The 13,933-nt window shown below is 46.3% G+C and overlaps 1 protein-coding gene across 1 annotated transcript in view; it reads right to left on the reverse strand.

Moving 5' to 3' along the window:
* ADSS1 (adenylosuccinate synthase 1) overlaps window positions 1-2,387 on the reverse strand; it is a 29,181-nt gene extending 26,794 nt beyond the window's left edge. The window contains exon 1 of the mRNA XM_065684208.1: window positions 2,100-2,387. Coding sequence (XP_065540280.1) covers window positions 2,100-2,282 — 183 coding nt within the window. The 5' untranslated portion in view covers window positions 2,283-2,387. The remainder of the gene's footprint in view (window positions 1-2,099) is intronic.
* Window positions 2,388-13,933: the final 11,546 nt, after the last annotated feature.

A 13,933-nucleotide genomic window follows, 5' to 3' on the forward strand; every position in this document is an offset into this window, starting at 1 on the left:
TTGGCTTTGAAAGCATGAAATACTATATTATTAAAACAGCATCCTCAAAATTGCCAAACGCACAAAACCCTCATTAAGTATTAAAAAAGCCCCACTTCTTAAGTTGTATAACTGTTGCTACTCAGAAATAACTTGTTACTCATATTTTGTCTTTCAAAAGTTTTATATTCTTTAACTCTAATCCTGAAGACACTTCCATTAAATCAGTGTATTTGTAATCCTGCTGTAGTCTCATACAGCGTGTGCGTGCATGTATTGGTTAACACAATTCTGAGAGTCCAGAGCAATTGTAGATCCACCTGCCTTCCATCCATACCAGTCTCATCATCAGGCTACAGAAAGATGATCTAGATGTGCCCAGCAGCCTATTAAACCATATGAGCCATCTAGCCTGTTGTTAACAGACTAACCCTTCCAGCATGCTAATGCATGCACACACACAAGTTCTGTATCCTTCAAAGAGGTTGCACCTGGGGGCCATGTTTGCAAATTAGTTCTCTGGATGCAGAGCAAATCTGGCTTGAAAGCAGCCTCAGGGCATCCCTCAAAGGTGGGTCTAAAACCGAACAATATGACTTCTTGCAGTACTAGCAGTAATCCCATGAGAAAGCACCATTCGACCAGGGCCTATACGAAACAGTCCTCAGCTAAAACATTTAGTTTTCATTGTCTCATCAAAGCAATTATGAGACCTGTTTTTAATTCCTAGCCACACGTTACTGAGGGGGAAATGGGAAATAAAGATGGAGAAGTAGCTGTAGTCCTCATAATACATATTCATTAGCTAACTTTCGCAGGCAAGCTTCTCCCCAAGGTGATTCAAGAACTTGTGAGTTTAATGTCCTAACTGAAAATACTTTCTCCACCTTCTAAATATTTAACTTGCATGGCATTTATTTACATAATATACTTGATTACACCAATGTCCTTGGGTTTATCAGTTAGATTCAAGGATATCTGCATCTTTTTAATAGCTATCACATCTTTAAAGCAGAATAAATTTCATGGCACATACCAACTGAGCTGACTACTCATTAATGTGATCACATACCTTACAGGGACAGCTGAGCAGACTACTAGGTGTACTGGTCTAATATGTTCACAATTAATGTTTGAAAACAGTTCTTTAAAAGGGTGAGTCTAATTTGGTTTATAGTAGACAAACAGATAAGTTTTAAGAATCTCCGCATTACAGTAAAAATACGTAGGAGCAAAGGCATGTAAAATCATAGAATCGTAAATGTTCCCCGTTTTCACCTGTTTAAACCTTGCACTTTTACATAACTTGCTTCTTCCATTTTAATCACGCTCCACTTTGAAACATTCTTAGAATAAACTTCCAGGCGTTTTGCGGGGAACACCACCTGCCCATCCCAACCAGCCCCTGCTGTAAAACTCTGGAAAACTCAGACGTTTATCAGCAGCTGGTCCTCAAGCCGGCTCATAAGCGCGTTTTGCCCGGAGGACCAAGCGACCCAACAGCCTCACAAGCAGCGTCACATCCCTGCAAGCCGCTGACCCCAAACCCATGCCCTGGGGCTTTGCTTCCCGAGGCAACCCAGCGCCGGCGAGCACCCGCAGCGCCGCCCATCTGCCCCCGGCCGCGCCAGGCCCCGGCCCCCGGCGGCACCGCCCCCCGTCCCCACGCCTGCCGGCACCTCGGGATCTTGTGTCGCTTATCGTTAAGGGTCAGCTATTTATATTTATAGTGCAGGGCTCTTTCTTTCAGAGTGGTATTTCGAGGCGCAGCCTCCAGGGCTGGGAGAGTGCGGGGGCACACGGCTGCCCATCGGGTGGCATTTGCGTCCCGCCGTTTGCTGGGGAGAGGGGCAGAGGGAAAGGGGAGGAGTAAGGCGCGGGGAAGGGACTGAATACCCACAGAAGCGAGGAGCGACACAAGACAGAAGCAGGCGGAAGGAAACAGAGCTGGAGGGGAGAAATGGAGAGAGAGAGACGAGCTCCGGAGAGAGGGGACCCGGAAGGAGAGGAGGGCGCCGGGCCGAGGGGAGCGCGGGTAAAGCAGTGGCCGAGAAGAGCGTGAAACGCAGGGCAGAGAAGCACCGAGGGGCAGCGGCAGGCGAAGCCGGCGCGGAACCCACCTGGCACCGGCACACAATGTCCGACTCAGTGGCCAGCAGGTCGACCACCTTGCCCTTGCCTTCGTCCCCCCACTGCGCCCCCAGCACCACCGTCACTTTGTTACCGCCCGGCTCGCTGCGCGCCCGCTTGAGCCCGCCGCCGGAGTGGCTGCTGCGGTCGTTGGACGCCCGGGTGCCCGACATGCTGGTGGGACAGTGGCTGGAACGGCCGCCGCCTCGCTCTGCCTCGCTCCCCCGCCGCCGCCGAACCCTGCCCCTGCGCGTTTCCCGCGCCGCGCCGCCGCCGTCGGCCTTTAACGGCGCCGCCGCCACCCGCCCCACGCGGCGCGCTGACGTGGGAGCCCGCTGCCCCGCCGGGCTCGGCCGGCCGCCGCCGCGTTCGAACGCCGCGCTCCGCACGCACGCACACAGACACGCACACAGACACACACACACACAGACACACAGGCATACACACACACACACACACACACAGACATACACACACACAGACAGACACACACACAGACAGACACACACACAGGCACACAGGCACACGCACAGACACACAGACACACACACACAGACACACACACACACAGACACACACACAGGCACACAGACACACGCACAGACACACAGACACACGCACAGACACACAGACAGACACACAGACACGCACACAGACACACACACACAGACACACACACAGGCACACAGGCACACGCACACAGACACAAGACACACACACAGACACACACACAGACACACACACAGACACACACACAGGCACACAGGCACACGCGCAGACACACAGACAGACACATACACACACAGACACACACACACACAGACAGACACACACACAGAGACACACAGACAGACAGACACACACACAGACACAGACACACACACACACAGACACAGACACACAGACAGACACACACACGCACACAGACACGCACACAGACACACAGACACGCACACAGACACACAGACACGGTCGGCGCAACACAGACACACGTGCGGTCTCTCCACACACACACCGAGCTCCACGCACAGATGCTGTGAGGCACGTTCAGTCGTGAGGCACACGTGTGACACGGGCGCCTCAGAGGGACATGGGCCTGTGCCACCCTCAGGCACACTCGCTTGTCTGGGGCAGGGGCATCCGGCACAGACGGACGGACAGACCGACAGACAGACGCCGGGGTGGGTCACCCGGGGCTGCGTCACTGCTAGGAACGCTCACACAAGGGTCAGAGGCTTGTGGCTGTGTCACTGTCAGGGATTGGAGGCACATGGCTCTCATGGAGGGACGCAGCACACATGTCCGAGGCATGCGGCTGTCACTGCAGTCTGAGGCCCATGGGGCTGTGTCAAAGGGACTTGCAGACACGTGTTATCCTGAGGTCTGTGACTGTCACTGTAAGACACAGCAGCAGTGCTGACAGTGACACAAGACAAATCTTTGCACTGGTCTTGGGCACAGGGGGTGCGTCACTGTGAGACACACTCAAAGTCCTCAGGTGCATGAGCCTGTGTCACTGACAGACAGACAGACACCTGCCTGACGAGCACAGGCTGCTGCCACTGCAAGACAGATGTTGGTGCAAGGCATTTGAGACTGGCTGTCAGACACACAGAGTATCCTGGCACATAAGCAGGTGCACTCAGCCTGTGTACGTAACAGTGGAGAAGGGCAAGCACGCAAGCAGCTCTGGCACACACAGGTCATGAGACACAAACATCCACCCGCTGGCCCCAGAAACATGGGCAGGCGCACTTGGAGTTTGACAGACACACGCTACCCTAAAATACAGACCACTTGTTACTAAGCTGGCACATACCCTGTTGACAGGCACATACTAGCCTGTCCTGGTGGCCTGAGGCACCCGAGACCGTTTCAGCAAGGCACACACAGTCACCCACGCATACACTCACACACTGACCTGAAAAAACACTGCACCGTCACTGTGAGACAAATAAACAAGTGAGGCACGTGGAGCTGTGTCACAGGGATGGGTTTATGTGTCTGCTTCCCTCGCAAGACAGGCGAACAGACAGTGCCTGGCGCCCATAACCCCCTCCCCATGCACAAGCCATACACTGGGTTTGATTTTTTCCGTAACATGCATCCTCCAGCTCCAGGCACATAGCACCATGTCCTTAAAACAGCAACTTGAAAAGCATGAGCTTACAGACTAGTCTGAGGTACATGCAACTGTGCTAGTATGATGCATATATATGCCAGCACACACACACATGTGCAGAAGCAAAACGCCACTAGAACACAGGAGGTTGCAGCTTCAGGAGGGTGGAACTGCTTGCATGCTCCTCCTGGTGAGTGGATGTGTGTGATTCCTACCAAGAGAGCAACTGCCAGAAATTCATCATTTTCAAGTGACATGCTCCTTCTTTTACCCTGTGGCTTGGATGAGATGCCATGATGCATGAGATCACACAAACGTCTATGCAGTGGTGAAAATGCAGAAGGTACTCATGCAGAAGGTACTCATGCAATCCGTTACTCTGGTATAAGGATGAAAAGAAAGTACTGGAATACCTGAACTCCTGAGAAATGAAAATCTAGCAGCATGCACAGCCCATTTCCAACATGCATATGTGGGCTCTGGATGTGTGCAGTATGCATATACACAAGCATCGACACGTGTATACACAGACATGTATGTGTATATGCATATGCGTAGGTATACATGTATATGTATATACATATATGTGTGTGCATGCATAGAAATAGTTTAGAGCACACTCCAGACTTCAGCATCTTGTAAAATTCATGGTGGCAAACAGAGCTGATATTTGTTCTATTTCTTTTCTCCCATTTGCAGTATTTCCTCTAGGAAAAGGTGGTAAGGAAGATTTAACACTCTGTGTGCTCCAGCTGAGTATTTAGCATTGATCTGTGGAGGTGACAAATATGGAAAGCTGGAGGGGAGCTCCTAATATTTGAGCCTTGTTTCTCCAGCTACTGCAGTCAACTAAATCACACAAAACTTCACAGCTCCTACAAGAGTTATTCTAGTTAGAAATCTCTGCTGATTTCCAGCCTTCTTGCCAATTTATACCGTATGTTCTGTGCTGATGTTGCCATTTAGTTTAAATACTACTTCCTCTCCCTTTCCTGTGTATGTATTTATAGAAGGAGTTACATCCAGTCTCTGGTTTTATTTTGCTCAGCAGAAGAAGACAAGATTTTTTACTCTTCTCTGAAGACTGGCTCTCAATTTACTTGTTGCTCTCACCTGCCTGCCCTGCACAGGTGCTGAATTTGGTTCATGTTTCTTGAATACGGACAGCTAGATTTGTACACTGTGGTCCATGTCAAGTTCCCTACTACCCTCTTAATTAAAGTCTCCTTTCAGCTGAAAATATCACACTGGAGACATTCCTGGACTTGTCAAGTTTCACATATGTGGTGAAAGTTAGCTCCTCTCCCACACTTCTTAACTGCACTGCTGGTGTCTCACATACTTAACTCTTTCGAACTGCTACCTCTTTCTGCCATTGCACGTGCATAATAGAATTCCTTGGTACTTTGTGTATATATTCACAGCCAGATGCCACATGCAATCTAACATGGCCTGAAAGGTAAGCCCTCCAGCTCAGGTTTCAGAATTTTGCGTTGTAGAATTTTAACCTTTGCTTTTATTTTGACCATTATTTCAGTTGTCAGGATGGAAGGTTACTGTGCGGTCTTTAAAACCATTTGGTTCCTACACATCAAACGTCTGGCCACAACTTCTCAAGCGTGGAGACCTCATAGCAGGACATGGAAGTGTTGGAACAAGTCCAGAGGAGGGCCATGAGGATGATCAGGGGACCGGAGCACCTCCCGTATGAAGACAGGCTGAGAAAGTTGGGGCTGTTCAGCCTGGAGAGGAGAAGGCTGCGTGGAGACCTCATAGCAGCCTTCCAGTATCTGAAGGGGGGCTATAGGGATGCTGGGGAGGGACTCTTTGTCAGGGACTGTAGTGACAGGACAAGGAGTAACGGGTTAAAACTTAAACAGGGGAAGTTTAGATTGGATATAAGGAAGAAGTTCTTTACTGTGAAGGTGGTGAGGCACTGGAATCGGTTGCCCAGGGAAGCTGTGAATGCTCCATCCCTGGCGGTGTACAAGGCCAAGTGGGACAGAACCTTGGGTGAGATGGTTTAGTGTGGGGTGTCCTTGCCCATGGCAGGGAGTTGGAACTAGATGATCTTAAGGTCCTTCCCAACCCTAACTATAATTCTGTGATTCTATGATTAGCTTTATGCCAAGCTCTTTGGGCTTCTTGTCCTGGTACTGGCCAGTCTAGTGCTGCCCAGCATATCTGACTAGTCAAGCTTGAACTTGTTCTACCTCACACAGGAAAAGCCAGCACTGGACATGTTTCTCTTCACAGCCATGCACTGACAGCTCATGGACCTCCTCTAAAAAACTTCTGCACTGCTCTGTCATTTTCTCAATCATTTGCAGCCAGCCTGTCCTGCTATGCAACAGAAATTCTTGTTAATGACTTAAACTTCTCTTTAGATACCTTAGCCGCCTTCATAAGTGTACTTACCCTACACTGTGTACTACACTGAGTGTCTTAGTGAAGTCCATGTCTGCTGTGTTTGGTCTGTCTTCATAGTTGGCAAAGGAAGCCAGTGCCAGAGTGATGTATTTCTACTTTTGCCTGTCCCTTTTGTACTTTATCCCAGTTTAGTTCCTCTTCAGGCTTTTGTTTTCTTTCAAAATTTCTTCTAAAGCTTTCCTTACTGTTCCATCAATTCGTTTAGATTTTTATTTTGTCACTTAATAGCAAAATAATAAAACTTGTGTCATGTCATTGTGGAATAAGTATTTTTTAGGCATTATGTTTGTGGTTATTTTTGCAATTTGAAAACATGAGCACCAAGGACAGCAAAATGTAGCAGTGATGTCACTCAGTTCCCTCACACATACACTAATTCTCAAAACCGACAGATTGTGTGTCTGCTCCACACAGCTATAATAAAAATACCTTTTGCTGCAAAAAGTGTATATTCATGGTGCTGTTTCAGAAGATGCTGTATGCAGCTACATTTTGAAGTTAGAGAAGATCCCATTGTTGTATTTATTATGGCATTTAGCATTGCCAGTCTTGCATAACTTTTTCCCTCTCTATGTGATACTCTACACCTATTAGCATAGGAACTCAAATCTTTTTCCAGAGTAATGTTATTGCTGTTCTTTTGGTTCCTTGATTTCTGGTTATGCTCTCTCTTGGTTTGTTTTGGTTTTTCTGTTTGGTTGGTTTTGTTTTATGGGTTTGGTTTTTGTTGGGTTTTTTTGTTTTTTTTTTGGGGGGGGGAGGTGTTTTTGTTGTTTTTGTTTTTTCTTTGGTTTTTTTTTTAATTTGTTTTTCTTTTTTTTTTAAGCAAATCATCCTGGCACAACTAGATGTAAATTGCCCTGCTTAAGGAAAGAACTTGGCCTTTTTAACAGGAGATGCATAGTGTTTCAGCTATTCAGGCTCTCAGCAACAAAGAATACGTTTATAGCTTTCGTATTTCTTCAAAATGACTGTCTTGGTGGAAATGTCTGCAATTTTTTGTGCAAAGAAAAGCTCAGTTTCTCTGCTTTTAGCAGCCAGAAAGTGTTCTAGTGTATTCAAATGCCCGTAGCATGGGGAACAAACAAGAGGAATTAGAGATGTGTGCACATCTACGGGGGTATAATATAATAGGCATCACAGAAACATGGTGGGATGGCTCCTATGACTGGAGTGTTGGAATGGAAGGTTACAGGCTCTTTAGAAAAGACAGGCCTGGCAGGTGGGGAGGGGGAGTTGCTATGTATTTTAGGGATAGGCTGGAGAGTGTGGAACTCTGTCTGGGGACAGGTGAGCAGTTTACAGAGAGTTTGTGGGTCAGGGTTAAAGGGAGAACAGCCGTGGGAGACATTACTGTGGGGATCTGTTACAGGCCGCCTGATCAAGGAGAACCTGCGGATGAAGCACTCTGCAGAAAGACAGAAAAAGCCTCACGCTCGCAGGCCCTTGTTCTCATGGGGGATTTCAACCACCCTGACATCTGTTGGAATGATGGCAGTGCACGGCACAAGCAATCCAGGAGGTTCCTCGATTGTGCAGAAGACAACTTCCTTCTGCAAGTAATGGAGGAGCCGACAAGGAGAGGAGCCATGCTTGACCTTGTGCTCACCAACAGGGAAGGGCTCGTTGGAAATGTGGTGCTCCAGGGCAGCCTTGGATGCAGCGATCACGAGATGGTCGAATTTGAGATCCCCAGGACAGTGAGAAGAGCGTGCAGCAAGCTCATTGCCCTGGACTGCAAGAGAGCAGACTTTGGCCTCTTCAGGAGCCTGCTTAGTAAGGTTCCATGGGATACAGCCCTGGAGGGCAGGGGGGCCCAAGACTGTTGGTTGATATTCAAGGATCACCTGCTACAAGCTCAGGAGTGTTGCATCCCAACTAGAAGGAAGTGCGGCAGGAGGGCCAGGAGACCTCCTTGGATGGATAAGGAGCTGCTGAGGAAAATTCAAAGGAAGAAAGACGCTTATAAAAAATGGAAGCAAGGACAGGCGGCCTGGGTAGAGTACAGGGATGTTGCCCAGGAAGCTAGGGACCAGGTTAGGAAGGCTAAGGCCCAGTTAGAATTAAACCTAGCCAGGGATGTTAAGGATAACAGGAAGGGATTCTACAGGTACGTAGCAAACAAAAAACAGACTAGGGACAACATAGGCCCCCTGAGGAAGCTTTCGGGAGAACTGGCTACACAGGATTTGGAGAAGGCTGAGGTTCTGAATGACTTCTTTGCCTCGGTCTTCACTGGCAAAGGCTCTGACTGCACCACCCAGGTCTTAGAAGGTAGACACAGGGACTGTGAGAATGAAGACCTTGGGCCCACTGTAGGAGAGGATCTGGTTCGAGACCATCTTAAAAATCTGAACGCGCACAAGTCCGTGGGACCTGATGGAATCCATCCGCAGGTCCTGAGGGAGCTGGCGAATGAAGTTGCTAAGCCACTGGCCATCGTATTTGAAAAATCATGGCAGTCAGGTGAAGTTCCCGACGACTGGAAAAAGGGAAATATAACCCCCATTTTCAAGAAGGGGAAAAAGGAAGACCCAGGGAATTACAGAGCAGTCAGTCTCACCTCTGTGCCTGGTAAAATCTTGGAGCACATTCTCCTGGAAGGCATGCTAAGGCACATGAAAAACAACAAGGTGCTTGGTGACAGCCAGCATGGCTTCACTAAGGGGAAATCCTGCCTGACCAATTTGGTGGCCTTCTATGGTGGGGCTACAGAACTGATGGACAAAGGTAAAGCAGTTGATGTCATCTACCTGGACTTGTGCAAAGCGTTTGACACTGTCCCACACGACATCCTTCTCTCTAAATTGGAGAGATATCAATTTGATGGGTGGACCGCTCGGTGGATAAAGAACTGGCTGGATGGCCGCACACAAAGAGTTGTGGTCAATGGCTTGATGTCCGGCTGGAGACCAGTAACGAGTGGTGTCCCTCAGGGATCGGTGTTGGGACCGGTCTTGTTTAACATCTTCATCGCTGACATGGACAGTGGGATTGAGTGCGCCCTCAGCAAGTTTGCCGATGACACCAAGCTCTGTGGTCCGGTTGATACGCTGGAGGGAAGGGATGCCATCCAGAGGGACTTGACACGCTCATGAGGTGGGCTGATGCCAACTTTATGAAGTTCAACCACGACAAGTGCAAGGTCCTACACCTGGGTCAGAGCAATCCCAGACACAGCTACAGATTGGGCAAAGAAGAGATTCAGAGTGGCCCTGCAGAGAAGGACTTGGGGGTGCTGGTCGATGAGAAAATGAACATGAGCCGGCTTCAGTGTGCACTCACAGCCCAGAAAGCCAGCCATATCCTGGGCTGCATCAAAAGGAGCGTGACCAGCAGGTCCAAGGAGGTGACCCTGCCCCTCTACTCTGCTCTTGTGAGACCTCACTTTGAGTATTGTGTGCAGTTCTGGTGTCCTCAACATAAAGAGGACATGGAACTGCTGGAACAAGTCCAGAGGAGGGCCACGAGGATAATCAGGGGACTGGAGCACCTCCCGTATGAAGACAGGCTGAGGAAGTTGGGGCTGCTCAACCTGGAGAAGAGAAGGCTGCATGGAGACCTCATAGCAGCCTTCCAGTACCTGAAGGGGGCCTATAGGGATGCTGGGGAGGGACTCTTCGTCAGGGACTGTAGTGACAGGACAAGGGGTAACGGGTTAAAACTTAAACAGGGGAAGTTTAGATTGGCTAGAAGGAGGAAATTCTTTCCTGTTAGGGTGGTGAGGCACTGGAATGGGTTGCCCAGGGAGGTTGTGAGTGTTCCATCCCCAGCGGTGTTCAAGGCCAGGTTGGACAGAGCCTTGTGTGGGATGGTTTAGTGTGAGGTGTCCCTGCCTATGGCAGGGGGGTTGGAACTAGCTGATCTTGAAGTCCTTTCCAATCCTAACTATTCTATGATTCTATAATTCTGGGGGTTTCTTCTTATGTTATTTCAGATGATGTAGCAAACTTGAATTTTATTTTTATATGCTTTTCAGCATTTCTGCAATCAGTTCCACTGTCATTCTGAGATGCTCAGAAACTCCAGTAGTATTTTCTTTCGAGTGCCAACAGCGGCAAACCTTCACATTCTTTAAAGTGTTCTACATGAAAAAATTACTGAACACTTTGCCAGCAACCTGATAAAGCAGGGGAACACTTCTCTTTATAAAAGTTCAAACCATGTAACTTAGCATAGAGGTAATATGAAGCAGTTAATTACTTGAGGTGATTTATTATTCTTTTACATCAATTTAAAAGCAAACTTGAGTCCACCAAACTCAATGGATTTAAACCCATTTTGATGTGTTAGATAGGGAAAAAAAGAAAATCAAACCTTCAGGGTAGATTTTTCCCAGATAAAAGCAGATGTTTGACTTATAAATTGAGTAATGGGTAAAATTAACAGGGAGGTCATGCAGACTGACATGAGATTTGTTAAGAGCTGCAGGTATGCATGTCCCTGTCCTCAGTGAGTCACTCAGTGCTGGTTACTGACAAAGAAGGGAACAAACCATTAACTCAGTAATCAGTATCAGCATCTCAGAGGAGTTCCCTGTTCCTTGGAGCTCTTCCATCAAAACCACTTCACCTGACAATGCTTGACCTTTGCAATTTCACAGAAAAACTGCCAAGCATTTACATTCTCAGACAAAAAAAAAAAACCAAAACAAAAAACCACAGTGCTTTTACTTTAGGGCAGTTGATAAGAGCAAAATACGGCCACATGATTAAAGCAAAGCACTTGAGATTTACTGCAGAATAAATTAACCAATACTGTACCATTTCTTTTCAGAATTACATTTTTTCCTAACAGTTGTATGTTCACAGCTGTAATAAAAATAGTAAAGTGGTGCAAAAGCATGTGAAGATATATCCTTGGGGAGTAGTAAAGAATGATTTACTTGGACAAAGTGCTTGGAGGATGCTTCTCTGAATAGGAGTCAAAATGCTGCATGGTTGCAGAAGAAGTCAAACATCATGCTAAGATGGATGAACAACCTGTAAAAGGCAGGAAGATGTCCTTTCACTCTCCTTAACCCTGCTGAACTGCCCAACTGGAGATACAGCACTGTGCTGTGGGGAAGGTGAGATCCAGTTGAAGGAAAGCTAGAAAGGAGCCACAAGTGTGTGAACACAGATTTGGAAAACCCTAGGATAAAAAAACTCGGAAAGCCCCAAGCTGAAACACTGAAAAGGCTGGGGTAGTCAGTCTAGGAAAAAGAAGACTAGAGGTGACGTGATAACAGCCTCTGAATATGTAAAATGGAGCGGTAGTCTATTTTCTCTGTGGTGGATAGGATGAAATGAAAAGCATTTGCATTTTTTAGTAGACTGACCCACCGATGTGATAAACATGGACATGGACAAACTTGAAGGCATATAAAGCTTTATTAAGCTTGAAACAGAAGCTGTGAATAACACGAGCTTTGCTCAAGTACTACTTCTAAGGACAGCATTTCAGCACAGCAGCATTTTAGCGCCGTCTTAGCAGAGCAACAGTTTGTACAGGCTATGGGATTCCTGTGTCCTTGGGCATTTTTGAGAAGAGATAACACAAAAATGATTCAATATTAAGTGCTTTGAGTTAGACCAGCTTTACGAACTGAGTAACTCCCAGTGCTGTAGGTCTTTTCTGAAGACTTTAGCCCAAGCCCTCAGAAAGTGTTTATCACCTGTTTACATACTAGGTCGAATACTTAAGCAACAGTTAAAAAGCAGTTCAGCTGCCACCACATTCTGTAATCACATGTCTGTGAGTGGGCACATTTATTCCACTGTTTGTTGTGTCAAGCTATGAGAGGGGTATCACAGCAGGTACTTGGCTTTGCTACCAAGTCCCTCATGAAGAGGGAATATATAAACCAGAGCTAATGTCCCACAACATGGTATTTGGACTGTCACTAAAGGAATGTTTTAATGAAATGAGCTCAATTTGAATCACCTCTCCAGACAGCATAATGAGTTGGAGATTCTGCAGGGAGATGTATGTTTTAAAAGAGATTAAAGGAGCAATGCAGTATGGTTATGCTGCATTTGCCTACGAGAGCATGGCCCAAAGTCTGCCAGACTCCCAGAACAAGAACTTTGTCAAACTCATTGACTCCAGGGCACAGGGTCAGTCTTTTTTCTAAGAAAATCTTGCCGTTTCCAGTTCATGTGAAATTAAATTAACTGCTTAACAGTTTTGTATTGCCAGATGCAATTAAGAAGCTTTTTCTCAATTATTCACCATCTTCTTTGGGCGATTAAAAGCCATATAGTCTGTCCTTTCAGTTACAATTAAAAATAAATAAAATAAAAAACCCACAACAGTTTTCACTATCAGCACAAGAGAAGCAGTTGCTCAGGATCTTATCTGCTAGAATGTGATTTAAAAACACAACTAATAAGCCTCACAGATTTGTTTAGGTCTGCTTACTAAAATGAACATATGCAGAAATGAAATACATCCTGGATTACGAATACCTACAAGAGTACAATGCACTAAGTAAGCTCTGCAGTGAAAGCTGTACTTATCATTAATACGCAGTTTTTAAACCATTATTACATGCTTTAAAAAAGCAAAGCCAACCAACACAACAGTAACTCAGTAAGCAGTAGGCTTTTAGCAGCAGAATATTTGCTTATTTCCCTAGTTCTTGAAGAGTAGATGCTTTTACTATTGCAAGACCAATTTATACTGATGACATTTTATCTATCAGTTTGTTACTCACAGCCAAATGAGTAAGTCCTGTGTAAGTACAGACAGTAAGAGTTTTACCAGAGAAAAACTCTCTTGAATTTGTCCCTGAATATATCAACATAAGAAACTGGTCTGGGGTCTTTGCAGTTGGATTCTGTATGGAGTGATGGCAGTTACGCTGTGGGACTCCTGTTCTTCAAAATTTACTTGCTTTGCATCTTTTAATAGCATTTTGTTTCTGCTGCAGTTACAATATCAAAGTGACATAATGCATAAATTCTCACCAGGTATTTAACTGCACACTTCTGTGGTTTTTTTCTAAGTGTTTTTATTCTGTCACTTACTCCTGTCATTAGCTGTGTCTTCAAATTTCCGTTAAAAGCAGCTCATTTTTCATTTGATTAGCTAAAGAAACCTCTATATGTTATTTATTTTGAAATAACACATATATAAATAGATTTCATGTTATTTTTTACTTGAAATAAGATCTAGAATTGGTCTTTGTAAGTATCTGATATAATTCTCCTGAAGAATTTAAATGCACAATAACTGAAGCTGCTGCAACAGAAACTGGAGAAAGTAAATCAGGGTAGTTGTTTAATCTAT

The sequence above is a fragment of the Lathamus discolor genome, chromosome 6 (assembly GCF_037157495.1).
Source record: "Lathamus discolor isolate bLatDis1 chromosome 6, bLatDis1.hap1, whole genome shotgun sequence".
Taxonomy (NCBI): Eukaryota; Metazoa; Chordata; class Aves; order Psittaciformes; family Psittacidae; genus Lathamus; species Lathamus discolor.